This window comes from Nycticebus coucang, chromosome 4 (genome assembly GCF_027406575.1).
Source record: "Nycticebus coucang isolate mNycCou1 chromosome 4, mNycCou1.pri, whole genome shotgun sequence".
NCBI classification, from domain to species: domain Eukaryota; kingdom Metazoa; phylum Chordata; class Mammalia; order Primates; family Lorisidae; genus Nycticebus; species Nycticebus coucang.
In genome coordinates, this window is record NC_069783.1 from 24,468,628 (window position 1) to 24,482,902 (window position 14,275).

Genomic DNA, 14,275 nt, shown 5'->3' on the forward strand with positions numbered 1-14,275 from the left:
GTGTTGGCTTGATTGCTTCTGGCCAGTGTGATGTGATTGTGGCAGGTGGTGTAGAGTTAATGTCTGATGTCCCTATTCGTCATTCAAGGAAAATGAGGAAAATGATGCTTGATCTCAGTAAGGCCAAGACTCTGGGCCAGCGACTGTCTTTAATCTCTAAATTCAGACTGAATTTTCTCTCACCTGAGGTAAGACTTGTGAAGTTTACGTAAATAAAGACTTGTGTTTCCAGAGCATCCCACTACAGAGATTCAGGCTTAGGTATAACTGTGTGCTCTGGTATGCTCGAATAGCAGTAGATTTTCCTAACTACAGAGAAAGGTTAATTACTTGGTCAAGATAGGGAAAGAAAAACAGTTGTGGTTAGAAAATTTGAATTTGTGAGCTTTCTTTAGAGGACTCTTTAGAGAGCTGCTCACAAAGAGCTTCCCTTGTTTTGGTCTTGAGTTATAGATGGTAAACAAATAGATTTTAACTTTCCCATATAACAGAACAATGTTAGGTGTTACATTGTACCTGCCCTTGGATGTCTCCTTTGCTAGCTCCCTGCAGTGGCTGAATTCTCTACCAGTGAGACCATGGGCCACTCTGCAGACCGACTGGCTGCTGCCTTCGCTGTTTCTCGCCTGGAACAGGATGAATATGCACTGCGCTCTCACAGTCTGGCCAAGAAGGCACAAGATGAAGGACTCCTTTCTGATATTATACCTGTCAGAGTGCCAGGTAAGACAGGATGCTTCCCAGTACTTATTAGGCAGTTCTGAATTGCCCAGATTGTTCCTGAAACTATAAAAAAACCAAATGACTTTTCAATAACATGTTGGTTCTATTTGTATAATGCTAAGCCTTTATCCTTAAACATGGATTCAAGTTTCGATTTATGTTGTATCAATAATAGATAAGCATTTTTTACAAGTTTTTGTAAGAGTTTCCTTTTAGATCTTCCTGATATATTTTTGTTCTTAAATACATGCCAATTTTTAAAATTCCTAATTCAGCTCGGCACCCATAGCTCAGTGAGTAGGGCGCTGGCCACATATACTAAGGCTGGCAGGTTCAAGCCTGGCCTGGGCCTGCCAAACAACAATGACAATTGCAACAAAAAAAATACCTGGGCTTGTGGCGGGCTCCTGTAGTTCCTGCTACTTGGGAGGCTGAAGCAAGAGAATCGCTTAAGCCCAAGAGTTTGAGGTTGCTGTGATCTGTGACTCCATGGCACTCTACCAAGGGCGGCATAGTGAGACTGTGTCTCAAAAAAAAAAAAGAGTTGTCATGAGCCACACATGAAATAATTAATGAAAGCTTGTTAACAAAAAAATGTCTGTGCCGAGGGCCGTGGCATCACAGCTTACAGCAACCTCCAACTCTTGGGTTTATGCAATTCTCTTGCCTCAGCCTCCCAAGTAGCAGGAACTACAGGCACCTGCCACAAGCCAGGGTATTTTTTTTGTTGCAGTTGTCATTGTTGTGTTAGCTGGCCTGGGCTGGGTTCGAACCTGCCAGCCTTGGTGTATGTGGCTGGTGCTTTAACCACTGTGTATGGGTGCTGAACCCAGCTCTTTTTTTTTTTTTTAACAGAGTTTCACTATGTCGCTCTTGGTAGAGTGCTATGGCATCACAGCAACCTCAAACTCTTGGGCTTAAACGATTCTCTTGCCTCAAGACTCCCGAGTAGCTGGGACTACAGGTGCCCACCACAATACAATGCCCGGCTCTTTTTTTGTTGTAGTTGTCACTGTTGTTCAGCAGGCCCCAGCTGGGTTTGAACCCGCTAGCTCTGGTGTATGTGGCTGGCACCCTAGCTGCTGAGCTACAGGTGCTGAGCTATAAAATTTGATAATATCTTGATAATATAAAAGGTTTTCTTCTAGGCTGGGTGCAGTGGCTCACACCTATAATCCTTGCACTCTGGGAGGCCAAGGCAGGTGGATTGCTTAGGCTCACAAGTTCGAGAGCAGCCTGAGCAAGAGTGAGACTGTATTAAAAATAGAAAAACTGAGGCAAGAGGATCACTTAAACCCAAGAGTTGGAGGTTGCTGTAAGCTGTGATGATGCTATGGCACTCTACCCAGGGTGACAGCTTGAGACTAGGTCTCAAAAAAGAAAAAAGAAAAGAAATGGTTTTCTGCTAGTAAATAAAGTTTATATTTCATTTGTTCCTATAATTTTAAAAGCCTATTTCTCTGGAGAAGATATATAATGCTCATAGTTCCCTAGAGTTAAAAATTTCCTATTTTTATAGGAAAAGATACAGTTACCAAAGACAACGGCATTCGTCCTTCCTCACTGGAGCAGATGGCCAAATTAAAACCTGCATTCATCAAGCCCTATGGCACCGTAACAGCTGCAAATTCTTCTTTCCTGGTAACTATTAATGCTATTTGTGTTTAGTAGTGACTTTTATATTTCTGTACTCTTGATAGAAAAGCCTAAAATAGGGTGGTGCCTGTGGCTTAGTGGGTAGGGTGCCGGCCCCATATACCAAGAGTGGTGGGTTCGAACCCAGCCCCGGCCAAACTGCAACAAAAAAATAGCTGGGCGTTGTGGTGGGTTCCTGTAGTCCCAGCTACTCAGGAGGCTGAGGCAGGAGAATTGCCTAAGCCCAGGAGTTGGAGGTTGCTGTGAGCTGTGTGATGCCATGGCACTCTACTGAGGGCAATAAAGTGAGATTCTGACTCTACAAAAAAAAAGCCTAAAATAGATTTTTGTGCATATGTATTATGAATAGAGGCTTAAAAATATAGTGATTCATTATAAAGATAATGTTAAAATGGAATCATTTAAAAAAAATAGAGTCATAATTTTAAGGCCTTAGAAATCACCTAATCGAGCCACTGTTCTGCTATAAAAGCTATTCTCTTTGGGCACTAAGGTAGTCAAAAAACATTTATTGCCTATGCTGGGCCCTAGAGATGAAAAGAATAGATAATTGCAATTAGGGAGAAAGTGCTATTACAATTGTAGGCACAGGCTATTAGAGAAAATAAGTAGAGGGCCCCTGACTCAGATGGGGGATAGTCAGGGAGGCATCTTAGAAGAGGGAACTCGTGAGTAGCAAATCTTGAAATAAGAGTAAAAGCTATTTGAAGAAATGTGTCAAATGGTCTATGAAACTAGTGTATGGTGCCCCATGATCACATTAATGTACACTGCTATGATTTAATAATTAAAAAAAAAAGCGTTGAAAAAAGCATTCTAGCCAAAGGGATCAGAAAATGCAAAATCAGGGAGGTGAGAGATCAAGGGCCTCTTCAGAGAAAAGCTAACTTGGAGGGTGGCGCCTGTGGCTCAGTAAGTAGGGTGTCAGCCCCATATACCGAGAGTGGCGGGTTCGAACCCAGCCCCGGCCAAACTGCAACAAAAAAATAGCTGGGCGTTGTGGCGGGTTCCTGTAGTCCCAGCTACTTGGGAGGCTGAGGCAAGAGAATCGCCTAAGCCCAGGAGTTGGAGGTTGCTGTGAGCTGTGACGCCATGGCACTTTACCAAGGGCGATAAAGAAGACTGTGTCTCTAAAAAAAAAAAGCTAGATTGGAGCATAAGATATCAATTAGGAGATCGTAGAAGATGTGAAAAAGTAGGTACAGAGGGTAAGAGGATACCTCTTTTAGTTCTAATTGGTAGAAAATGATGCTTTATATTGACCTAAAAATTATTTTTCAGGCAGTGCCTGTAGCTCAATGGGTAGAGTGCCACCTAGGTAGGTCAGCCACCTAGGCTGACAGATTCAAACCCAGCCTGAGCCAGCTAAAACAACAATGGCAACTGCAGCAACAACAACAAAAAATAACCGGGCGTTGTGGTGGACACCTGTAGTCCCAGCTACTTGGAAAGTTGAGGCAAGAGAATTGCTTAAGCCCAAGAGTTGGAGGTTGCTGTGAGCTAAGACACCACAACACTCAGTACTAAGGGCCACAAAGTGAGACTCTGTTTCAAAAATAAAATAAAAAAGGAAAAGATCCCCCCAAATCCAAAATTCCAAAGAAAAGGAAACTACTCTGTATACGTGTAATCTCCAAAATCCAAACAAGTTCTACCACAATCTACTGTATTTTTATAACTCAGCAACCCTAAAGAGCTTATGTAGCCATAAAGTCTGGAAAGCTAGATGATGATACGTAATAAATGATTTATGGACACTACATTAATAACATGTCCAATGTGCCATTGTGCAAAACGGAAGTGAACAAACTGGTACATTAACACATTTCTGGAAATCCACACATCAGTAATGTGTTGCATCTGTGTCTCTGATTTTCACTAAATAAGGTGGCACCTTTAGCATACCTCAGACTTCTGAATAAAGGGGTTCATATCAGAAAGTGTAGCCCACGCCACATGGCCCTATCATCCATTATGGTTTTGGAAATGATAATCTAACCAGTCCTTCAACACCTCAGCTTAATGGGGCAGAACAGCATCCTGTTGGAACCACACCATGTAACTTTCCTCTAGTTTATCAAGCGCAGGCATTAATTAGTCATATACTGCAGGCAAGTATGTCAAACAAACATCTACCTGTTTCCAGACTTTATGACTGGTTGGGAAGTTATATTGTTAAGAGAAATATTGACCAGCTGGCCTATCTCCAGAAGACTACGCCCAAGGTGGTAAGAGAAGAGAAATCACATCTTATAAGCAGCAGCAGAATCAACAGGGATATTTAATTGAGGAGTCAAAAAGCAAAGAAGGTGTAAAGCTATGTAGGGATAGGTAAAAAATAGAAAATAAAACAAAACAAAAAATGGGGCTAGATTATCCATGATGTTTATGGAAAAATAATTTTTTTGTTTTTAGACAGAGTTTCACTATGTTGTCCTTGGTAAAGTGCCATGGCTTCACAGCTCACAGCAACCTCAAACTCGTGTGTTTAGGCGATCCGCTTGCCTCAGCCTCCCAAGTAGCTGGGACTACAGGTGCCCGCCAGAACACCCGTCTGTTTTTTTTGTTGCAGTTTGGCCAGGGGCAGGTTTGAACCTGCCACCCTCGGTATATGGGGCTGGCGCCCTACCCACTGAGCCACAGGCGCCGTCCTTATTTTTTATTTTTAGAGAGACAGAGCTTCACTTTGTTGCCCTTGGTAGAGTGCTCACAGCAACCTCCAACTCTTGGGCTTAAGTGATTCTCTTGCTTTAGCCTCCCAAGTAGCTGAGACTACAGGCGCCTGCCACAATCCCGGGCTATTTTTTTGTTGTGGTTGTCCTTGTTGTTTGGCAGGCCTAGGCTGGGTTCGAACCTGCCAGCCTCAGTGTATGTGGCCAGCGCCGTAACCACTGTGCTGTGGGCACCAAGCCAATTATGATACTTTTTGGAAAGGGTTCTCTACCTTTGTACTCCAGAAATGAGTCAGTATTTGTGTTTGAATTGTGATTTAGTGATGGATAGGATGATACTGTATTGTTATAAATTGATGCTGAAGTATAAGTTAGTAGAAGATGGCTGTAGAAAGACCTCCAGGTAGGCAAAAGAATTCTAACGTTGTTCTGGTTAACATTTCAGACTGATGGGGCATCTGCAATGCTGATTATGGCAGAGGAAAAAGCTCTGGCCATGGGCTATAAACCGAAGGCTTATTTGAGGTAAAGTAATCAAGTGAATTGCCTATGATTTCTTTATTTTATTACTGGAGCTAACCTCTATATTTTTTACTTAGGGATTTTGTGTATGTATCTCAGGATCCAAAAGATCAACTTTTACTTGGGTAAGTAGCAGTTTATATATATATCCTTGGACTAAAATCAGAAGTACTGTTTGATTATCCACAATGATTTCACTGGGTTTAAAGTACATTGAGCCCTGAGTTTGTAATTGGTTTGTGTGGTGGGTTTTTAAAAAATAATAATCCTTTAAGTTGGATATAATTGGTGCCCTACTCCTTTGAGCCACAGGTGCCACCCCCCTACACAGTCTTCTTAATAGCTGTTTTATAAGAGCCTCCCAACATTTAGACCCTCTCTCCCTTACAAGGCTCTGGCCTCACTGGCCTCCATTGACCTTTCCTATGCTTTGTCTTTTGAACTCTGTTTTTCTTCTAGTTGTTTATGTTATGAGCTTGTCCTTATGCTTCTTTATTTGCTTGTTTATTATCTGTTTTCCCCAATTCTAGAATGTGTAAACTTTTTTTTTTTTTTTTGTAGAGGCAGAGTCTCACTTTACCGCCCTCAGGTAGAGTGCTGTGGCGTCACACGGCTCACAGCAACCTCCAACTCTTGGGCTTATGTGATTCTCTTGCCTCAGCCTCCCGAGCAGCTGGGATTACAGGCGCCCGCCACAACGCCCGGCTATTTTTTTGTTGTTGCAGTTCGGCCGGGGCTGGGTTTGAACCCACCACCCTCGGTATATGGGGCCAGCGCCCTACTCACTGAGCCACAGGCGCCGCCCTAGAATGTGTAAACTTAATAATAACAGAGGAAATGTGTGTCCAGTTCACTGTTGTATTCTCAATAGTTAATATTTGTACAACAGCATCACTGAATGAGTAAAGGATAATACTTATATAAAGCTCAGTTTGGGGAATATGAAGGAGCTGTTAGGATAAAAATTAAAGTTTTAACATATTACTTATTTTTTCTTTTCAGACCAACATATGCTACTCCAAAAGTTCTAGAAAAGGCAGGACTAACCATGAATGATATTGATGTTTTTGAATTTCATGAAGCTTTCTCAGTAAGTCATTTGAAAAGCACATTTAAAAGGACTACAGTCATTGTTAAAAACATAGTTTATATTTGTAGGAGCAAGCAGGGCATGGTTTAATTTATAATGAGTTAAACAAGAGTAGAGCTTTATTTGTTTATTATCTGTTTTCCCCAATTTTAGAATGTGTAAGCTTATAGTATCATCACAGTATCATCCCATCCATCACTAGAGGAAATGTGTGTCCAATTCACTGTTGTATCCTCAATAGTTAATATTTGTACAATAGCATCAATGAACGAGTAAAGGATGTTATAATACCCATGTAAAACTCAGTTTGGGGAATATGTTTTGTTTTGTAGAGACAGAGTTTCACTTTATTGCCCCCAGTAGAGTGCCGTGGCGTCACACAGCTCACAGCAACCTCCAACTCCTGGGCTTAGGCGATTCTCCTGCCTCAGCCTCCCGAGTAGCTGGGACTACAGGCGCCCGCCACAACACCTGGCTATTTTTTTTTTTTTTTTTTTTTGTAGAGACAGAGTCTCACTTTGTGGCCCTCGGTAGAGTGCCGTGGCCTCACACAGCTCACAGCAACCTCCAACTCCTGGGCCTAAGCGATTCTCTTGCCTCAGCCTCCCGAGTAGCTGGGACTACAGGTGCCCACCACAACGCCCGGCTATTTCTTGGTTGCAGTTTGGCCGGGGCCGGGTTTGAACCCGCCACCCTCGGTATATGGGGCCGGCGCCTCACCGACTGAGCCACAGGCGCCGCCCGATTTACTCAGCTTTAAAGTTACACAACCCTATGCCTAACATAAAGCCTGGGGAGGGATATTAATAACGTGGTCCTTACTGAATTATTTTCCCATCTAGGGTCAAATTTTGGCTAATTTTAAAGCCATGGATTCTGATTGGTTTGCACAAAACTACATGGGTAGAAAAACCAAGGTACGTTTCTGATTAAAAAAACAGTTGTATTTCCAAAGCTCATTAATACTTGGTGCTTGTTTATATGCTAATAAGAATATGAAGGGGAAAGCTTCTCTTTTCTTTGAAGAATTTTGTGTTTCATTAAATTCATTTATTTCTTTGTTTAAAAAATAGTTTTCTGGAATCTCTTTAACAAAAAGTAAAATTCTGTTAACTTTTTGTTCCATTCTGACATTAGATGAAAAAATAAATGGACTCTTTTAACAATGACCTAAACTCCCTTTCTTTTATAGTAAAATTATTTTTGATGTGTCTGTCATTGTTCCTCTCTGTCTCTGTTACTTCCTGTTATTAAAAGCCTATCTTGATTCTTAAGTAAACTTATCTCTACATTTTGTGTGTTTACTTTTGTGGGAACCAGGTTGGATTGCCTCCTTTGGAGAAGTTCAATAATTGGGGTGGATCTTTGTCCCTGGGACACCCGTTTGGAGCCACTGGCTGTCGGTTGGTCATGGCAGCTGCCAACAGATTACGGAAGGAAGAAGGCCAATATGGCTTAGTGGCTGCCTGTGCAGCTGGAGGGCAGGTATGTTGCAGCAGCTTCTTGAGAATTGAAGAAAGTCATTTTCTTGGAGACAAAACAAGCTTATCACTAGAATGTTGGATGTAATTTAGTTCAAACCATTCTTCAAGCAGTATTCCTGATGACCTGGGTGGGGAGCCAGATGAAAGGACATAACAACTTTAATTCTGATAATATAATACTTTGAAGGAAGATGCTATTTAAATCCAAACTATTTTTTCCTCATATAATGTTGATATATTATTTGTAATGAAATATATATTTCATTATTATGAAAACTATGGAAATATAAAAAGAATATAGAAAAATTAGAATCACCTTTAATCTCCTTATCAGACATCATTAGCATCTTAAATAGTTTCCTTAATAATAAGCTTTATTCGGCTTGGTGCCCCTAGCTCAAGTAGCTAGGGCACCAGCCACATACACCCAGAGCTGGCAGGCTCGAATCCAGCCCAGGCCCGCCAAACAACAATGATGATAACTACAACCAAGAAAAAAAAAAAATAGCCAGGTGTTGTGGTGGGCGCCTATAGTCCCAGCTATTTGGGAGGCTGAGGCAAGAGACTCACTTAAGCCCAAGAGTTGGAGGTTGCTGTGAGCTGTGACGACACAGCATTCTACCCGGGGTGACGGCTTGAGACTCTGTCTCAAAAAATAATAATAATATAAGCTTTATTCATTTATTTAATCTCTCTAAAGTAAGAGAGATCTTATCTATAAAATCTCTCTAAGAGATAAACTTTCTGGAGCACTGAATTATATATATATATTTTTTTTTTTGAATCAGAGTCTCACTGTATCTCCGGGTAAAGTGCTGTGATGCCACAGCAACCTCAAACTCTTGGGGTCAAGTAGTTCTCTTGCCTCAGCCTCCCAAGTAGCTGGGACTACATATGCCCACCACAATGCCCAGCTCTTTTTTAGAGACAAGGTCTCGTTCTGGCTCAGGCAGTCCACTCGCCTTGGCCTCTCAGAGTGCTAGGATTACATGCAGAAGCCACTGCACCCACTGAATTATATCTTAACTGGGAGATTAATTTACCTCTGGATAATTTCCTGCTGGATAATTTCAGTTGGAGGAAATTATGTTATTCTGACAAATTTTTCCCTTTTTACTTCACTTGCATTATAGATCCAACTTCCTACCTGCTATAACATTTCACTCTGGGATTAAAATTCAAAAGGAAGACTGACAATAGTTTCTTTTGTGTGTTTTTTTTTTAATCCCAGTGTGAATAAATTTTCTTTTCCTCCAGATTACAGAAACTTTCCATTACTTTTTTTTTTTTTTTTTGAGACGGAGCCTCAAGCTGTTGCCCTGGGTAGAGTGCCGTGGCATCACAGCTCACAGCAACCTCCAACACCTGGGCTCAAGCGAGTCTTCTGTCTCCGCTTCCCAAGTAGCTGGGACTACAGGTGCCTGCCACAACACCCAGCTATTTTGTGGTTGCAGCCATCATTGTTGTTTGGTGAGCCTGGGCTGGATTCGAACCAGCCAGCTCAAGTGTATATGGCTGGCACCTTAGCCACTTGAGCCACAGGCGCCGAGCCGAAACTTTCTGTTACTAATCAAGATGAATAAATAAGATATTTAAAAGCATAAACATCTTACATTTAAAAGCTTTATTTATGGCTTTTCCTTGGAGACTATGGATATGCCAGTACCTTTCTTCTAGAAGCTTACAGAAAAGTAAGGGGAGAAGATACGATATATCTGAGAGACTAGATGAAACTTGTTGGCACTGTCTCATCAAGAGCCAACTGGGCCAGATGTGGTGGCCCATGCCTATAATCCTAACAGTTGGAGAGGCTGAGACAGGAGGATCCCTTGAGCTCAGGAGTTTGAGACCAGCCTGAGCAAAATGAGACCCCTTTCTTCTGAAAGTAGAAAAATTAGCTGGGTGTTGTTGCAGATGCCTGTAGTCCCAACTACTTGGGAGGCTGAGGGAGGAGGATTGCCTGGGCTCAGGAGTTTGAGGTTGCTGTGATCTATGATGCCATGGCACTCTAGCCTGGGCAAAAAAAAAAACCATGAAATGAGTGGTACTGACATCATTAGGAGATCAGAGGAGGAATCCGTCACATAGATCTGGAGCAGAACATCTCAACTTTGACACTACTAACATTCAGGCCCTGCACGGGATGTCATAGGATGTTTAGCATGGCCTTTACCCACTAGATAGCACTAGCAGCAAACTCCTCCCGTTTCTGCCCTATATACATACATGATTGGGACCAAGAAAAATATCTCCGGACATTGCCAAAGGTCTTCTAGGGAGGTTGGGAGGCTAAATCGCCCCTAGTTGAGAACCACTGACTTACAGCAATAAAAAATACGGATCATAAAAATAGGGTATTTTAAATAAAGCTAGAGAAGAATGTGCTGCCTTATGAGTCCTTCCCAAACTCCAAGTCAGACCTTTCCATCCCTGTTCTTTTTTTGTTTATGCCTTTTAAAAGTACTTAACTGTTTTGAACTACAACATGTGCTAGATTGATGGCAGAAACCATGTAGCAAATCTTTAAGCCCACACAGTATTCAACTTAGTGCCTTATAAATACTAGTCCTGTAATAAATATTTATGGGGATTGAATTGAATTTAGCAGCAGGGAGTTTAGTTAGCTATTAATGGCAGTCCAGAGGTTAGAATGAGTGTGATTATCAGAAAGGATTTAGACTCATGAAATCATACATTGCTCCACTAGGTTTAACTAAGGACATAACCGTGCACAGCACTGTGTATAGTGCTGGAGAAGAGATACTCTACTTCCTCCTTCTGTGGTCCCTCACATCATCTCCTTAATAGTGTAGAGTAGTAAAGAGGGATGAGCCCAGGCTTTGGAATCATCTAGACCTCGACCTGGTTTCAAATACTGGCCCTGATGTTACTTAATAGCTTTTTTTTTCTATTGAGCCAGAGTCTCACTTTGTCACCCTCAGTAGAGTGCTGTGGCCTCATAACTCACAGCAACCTCAAGTTCTTGGGCTTAAGCGATTCTGTTGCCTCAGCCTCCCGAGTAGCTGAGACTATAGGCGCTTGCCACAATACCTGGCTATTTTTAGAGGCGGGGTCTTGCTCTGGCTCAGGCTGGTTTCAAACCTGTGTGCTCAGGCAGTCCACCTGCCTTGGCATCCCAGAATGCTGGGATTACAGGTGCGAGCCTACCATGCCTAGCCTACTTAATAGCTTTGTGATTTGGGTGAGTCGCTTAACCTTCCAAAGTCTGAGATTTCTCGTCCAGAAGTTTACTTTATTGGCATTCACTGTATCATTTTTTTGTTTGTTTATTTTATTTGTTTTGAGACAGAATCTCAAGCTGTTGCCCTGGGTAGAGTGCTGTGGTGTCAGAGCTCACAGCAATCTCGAACGCTTGGGTTTGAGTGATTCTCTTGCCTCAGCCTCCCAAGTAGCTAGAACTATAGGTGCCCACCACAACACCTGGGTATTTTTTAGTTGCAGTTGTCATTGTTGTTTTAGCTGGCCCGGGCCAAGTTCGAACCCGCCAGCCCAGGTGTATGTGGCTGGCGCCCTACCCCCTGAGCTATGGGCGCTGCGGTATCATGTTTATTTTTATATAGCTAAAAAAATACCTGCTGTTTCTCAGTTTAATAGCAACCATTTATAAAGCATCTACTAGGCATTAGACTCTGTACCAGTGTAATAATATATATACATATGCGTGTATATGTGTATATATATATGTATATATGTATAAAATATACAGAGGATGCCAAAATTTGTACACCCATTTTAAGAAATGAAAAAACTGCCAGGTGGCTTGATGCCTGTAGGTCAACAGCTAGGGCACTGGCCACATACACTGGGGCTGGTGGGTTTGAACCTGGCCTGGGCCTGCCAAACAAAGACAACTACAACAGGAAAATAACTGGGTGTTGTGGCAGGTGCCTGTAGTCCCAGCTACTTGGGAGGCTGAGGCAAGAGAATCGCTTAACCCTAAGAATTTGAAGTTGCTGTGAGCTGTGATGCCACGGCACTCTACTGAGGGCGACATAGTGAGACTTGTCTCAAAAAAAAAAAAAACTGCCAGGTGCGGTAGCACATGACTCTAGTACCAGCTACTTGGGAGGCTGAGGCTGGAGGATCACTTGAGTCCCGGAGTTCTGGGCTATAGGGCACTGTGCCTGTTGGGTGTCCATACTAAGTTAGGCATCAATATTAATAACCTCTCAGGAGCCGGTGGGGAGAGGGGGAACGGGGCGGGCACCAGGTTGCCCAAGGAGGGGGTAAACCAACCCAGGTTGGAGACAGAACAGGTCAAAATTCCCATGCTGATCAGTAGTGGAATCACACCTGTGAGTAGCCACTGCTTTCCAACCGGGCAACATAACAGGACCCCATCTCTTAAAAAAAAAAAAGAAATGAAAAAAAACTATTATAAAGTTTGTAATACTTAAGTCACATTTGACATCTGCAGTTATAAGAGGTGCTCAATGTGACTTGTATTTATTTTTTGTTATCAGCTTTATATTGAGTATTAACAAGTTTAATAGAGGTGGCACCTGTAGCTCAGTGGGTAGGGCATTGACCACATACACCGAGGTTGGCGGGTTCAAATCCAGCCCTGGCCAGCTAAAATCAACAATGACAACTACAACAAAAAAATAGCTGGATGTTGTGGCATGCACCTGTAGTCTCAGCTACTTGGGAGGCTGAGGCAAGAGAATCACTTAGGCCCAAGAGTTTGAGGTTGCTGTGAGCTTTGACACTATAGCACTCTACAGTGACTATAGCACTCTATAGTGAGACTCTGTCTCAAAAAAAATTTTTTTTTTAATAGTTTTCTCCTTTCTTAAAATGTGTATACATTGTTTGGCAGCCTCTGTATATATGCGCATGTGTGTGTGTATATGTGTGTAACACACATACAAGTACACACATATACAAGTATATAAGTGCGTGTATATTGTATGCTATTTAGAGACCGGGTCTCATTCTCACCCAGGCTGGAGTGGTGGCCCAGTTATAACTCACTGTAACCTTGAACTCCTGGGCTCAAATGATGCTCCTACCTCAGCCTCCTGAGTAACTAGAACTACAGGTGCATACCACCACATCCAGCTGATTTTTATATTTTTTGTAGCTATGGAGTCTTGCTATATTGCCCATGCAGGTCTCGAACTCCTGGCCTCAAGCAGTCCTCCTTGTTTGGCCTCCCAAAGTTCTGGGATTATAGGCATGAGCCACTGTGCCTGGCCAGTATATGCTATTCAATTTGATGTTCACAAAAATTCTGGGGTAGACACTGTAAGCCCAATTCTGTGGAGAACATTGAGGTTCATATTGGCTGCAAACTTGTCCAAGATCACAGTGATTAAATGGCAGAGCCAGGATCTAACTCCAAAGCTTGTACTTTCCCCATTGTTTTCTGCTACCTCTAGAGAGATTCATCACAATTCATTGCTAATTAAACTTCTTTTTCTTTACAGGGCCATGCTATGATAGTGGAGGCTTATCCAAAATAATGGATCCAGAAGAGGTGACCTGAAGTTTCTGTGCAAACTCATACTAGGCAATGCCATTTCAATGCATTACTAAATGACATCTGTAGTTCCTAGCTCCTCTTAGGAAAACAGTTCTGTGGCCTTCTGTTGAATACTTTGCAAATTAAGCCTTGCCAGTATTCTAAGCTTCAATAATCACAGCTTTCTGCTCTTTCAGGGATTTCTAAGTCACCAGAATCTCATACAGATATGTGTAAATAGTTGGTTTTGTTCTCCATTATCAGTAAAGACTAAATGAGTGGAAAGTTAGGAAAGAGATTAGCTGAGATTTGGAATCATCTTTGTAATTTTTGCATATTACACCTGTTCCTATCTGTGTTGTAAAGATCAGTGTTTTCTATAAGATACAAACCAGCGTGCCTAAATTAACAATTATGGAAAAATTATTCAGAATCTAAATGTCACTGAAATCTGTACTACATGTTTAGATACATAAATATCATGGTGGTCAACCTTAATAAAGTGGAGACGTATTGGAGAACGGTTTGACTTTTTTTTCTGTCTTTTCAACAAATAATATTGGGAAAACTGTATATCCACATATAAAAGATTGAAGTTGGACCCTTACCTTATGCTTTATATAAAAATTAACTCAAAGTGGGC

At 41.9% G+C, this 14,275-nt stretch overlaps 1 protein-coding gene across 7 annotated transcripts in view; it reads left to right on the top strand.

Moving 5' to 3' along the window:
• The window catches only part of HADHB (hydroxyacyl-CoA dehydrogenase trifunctional multienzyme complex subunit beta), a 41,030-nt gene extending 26,880 nt beyond the window's left edge, over positions 1-14,150 (top strand). For all 7 annotated transcript variants that reach the window (XM_053588193.1, XM_053588189.1, XM_053588192.1 and 4 more), the window contains 9 exons: positions 1-188; positions 543-723; positions 2,243-2,364; positions 5,497-5,576; positions 5,651-5,698; positions 6,576-6,663; positions 7,506-7,580; positions 7,984-8,148; positions 13,598-14,150. In XM_053588193.1, coding sequence (XP_053444168.1) covers positions 1-188; positions 543-723; positions 2,243-2,364; positions 5,497-5,576; positions 5,651-5,698; positions 6,576-6,663; positions 7,506-7,580; positions 7,984-8,148; positions 13,598-13,633 — 983 coding nt within the window. In that variant the 3' untranslated portion in view covers positions 13,634-14,150. The remainder of the gene's footprint in view (positions 189-542; positions 724-2,242; positions 2,365-5,496; positions 5,577-5,650; positions 5,699-6,575; positions 6,664-7,505; positions 7,581-7,983; positions 8,149-13,597) is intronic.
• The last annotated feature ends 125 nt before the right edge of the window (positions 14,151-14,275 follow it).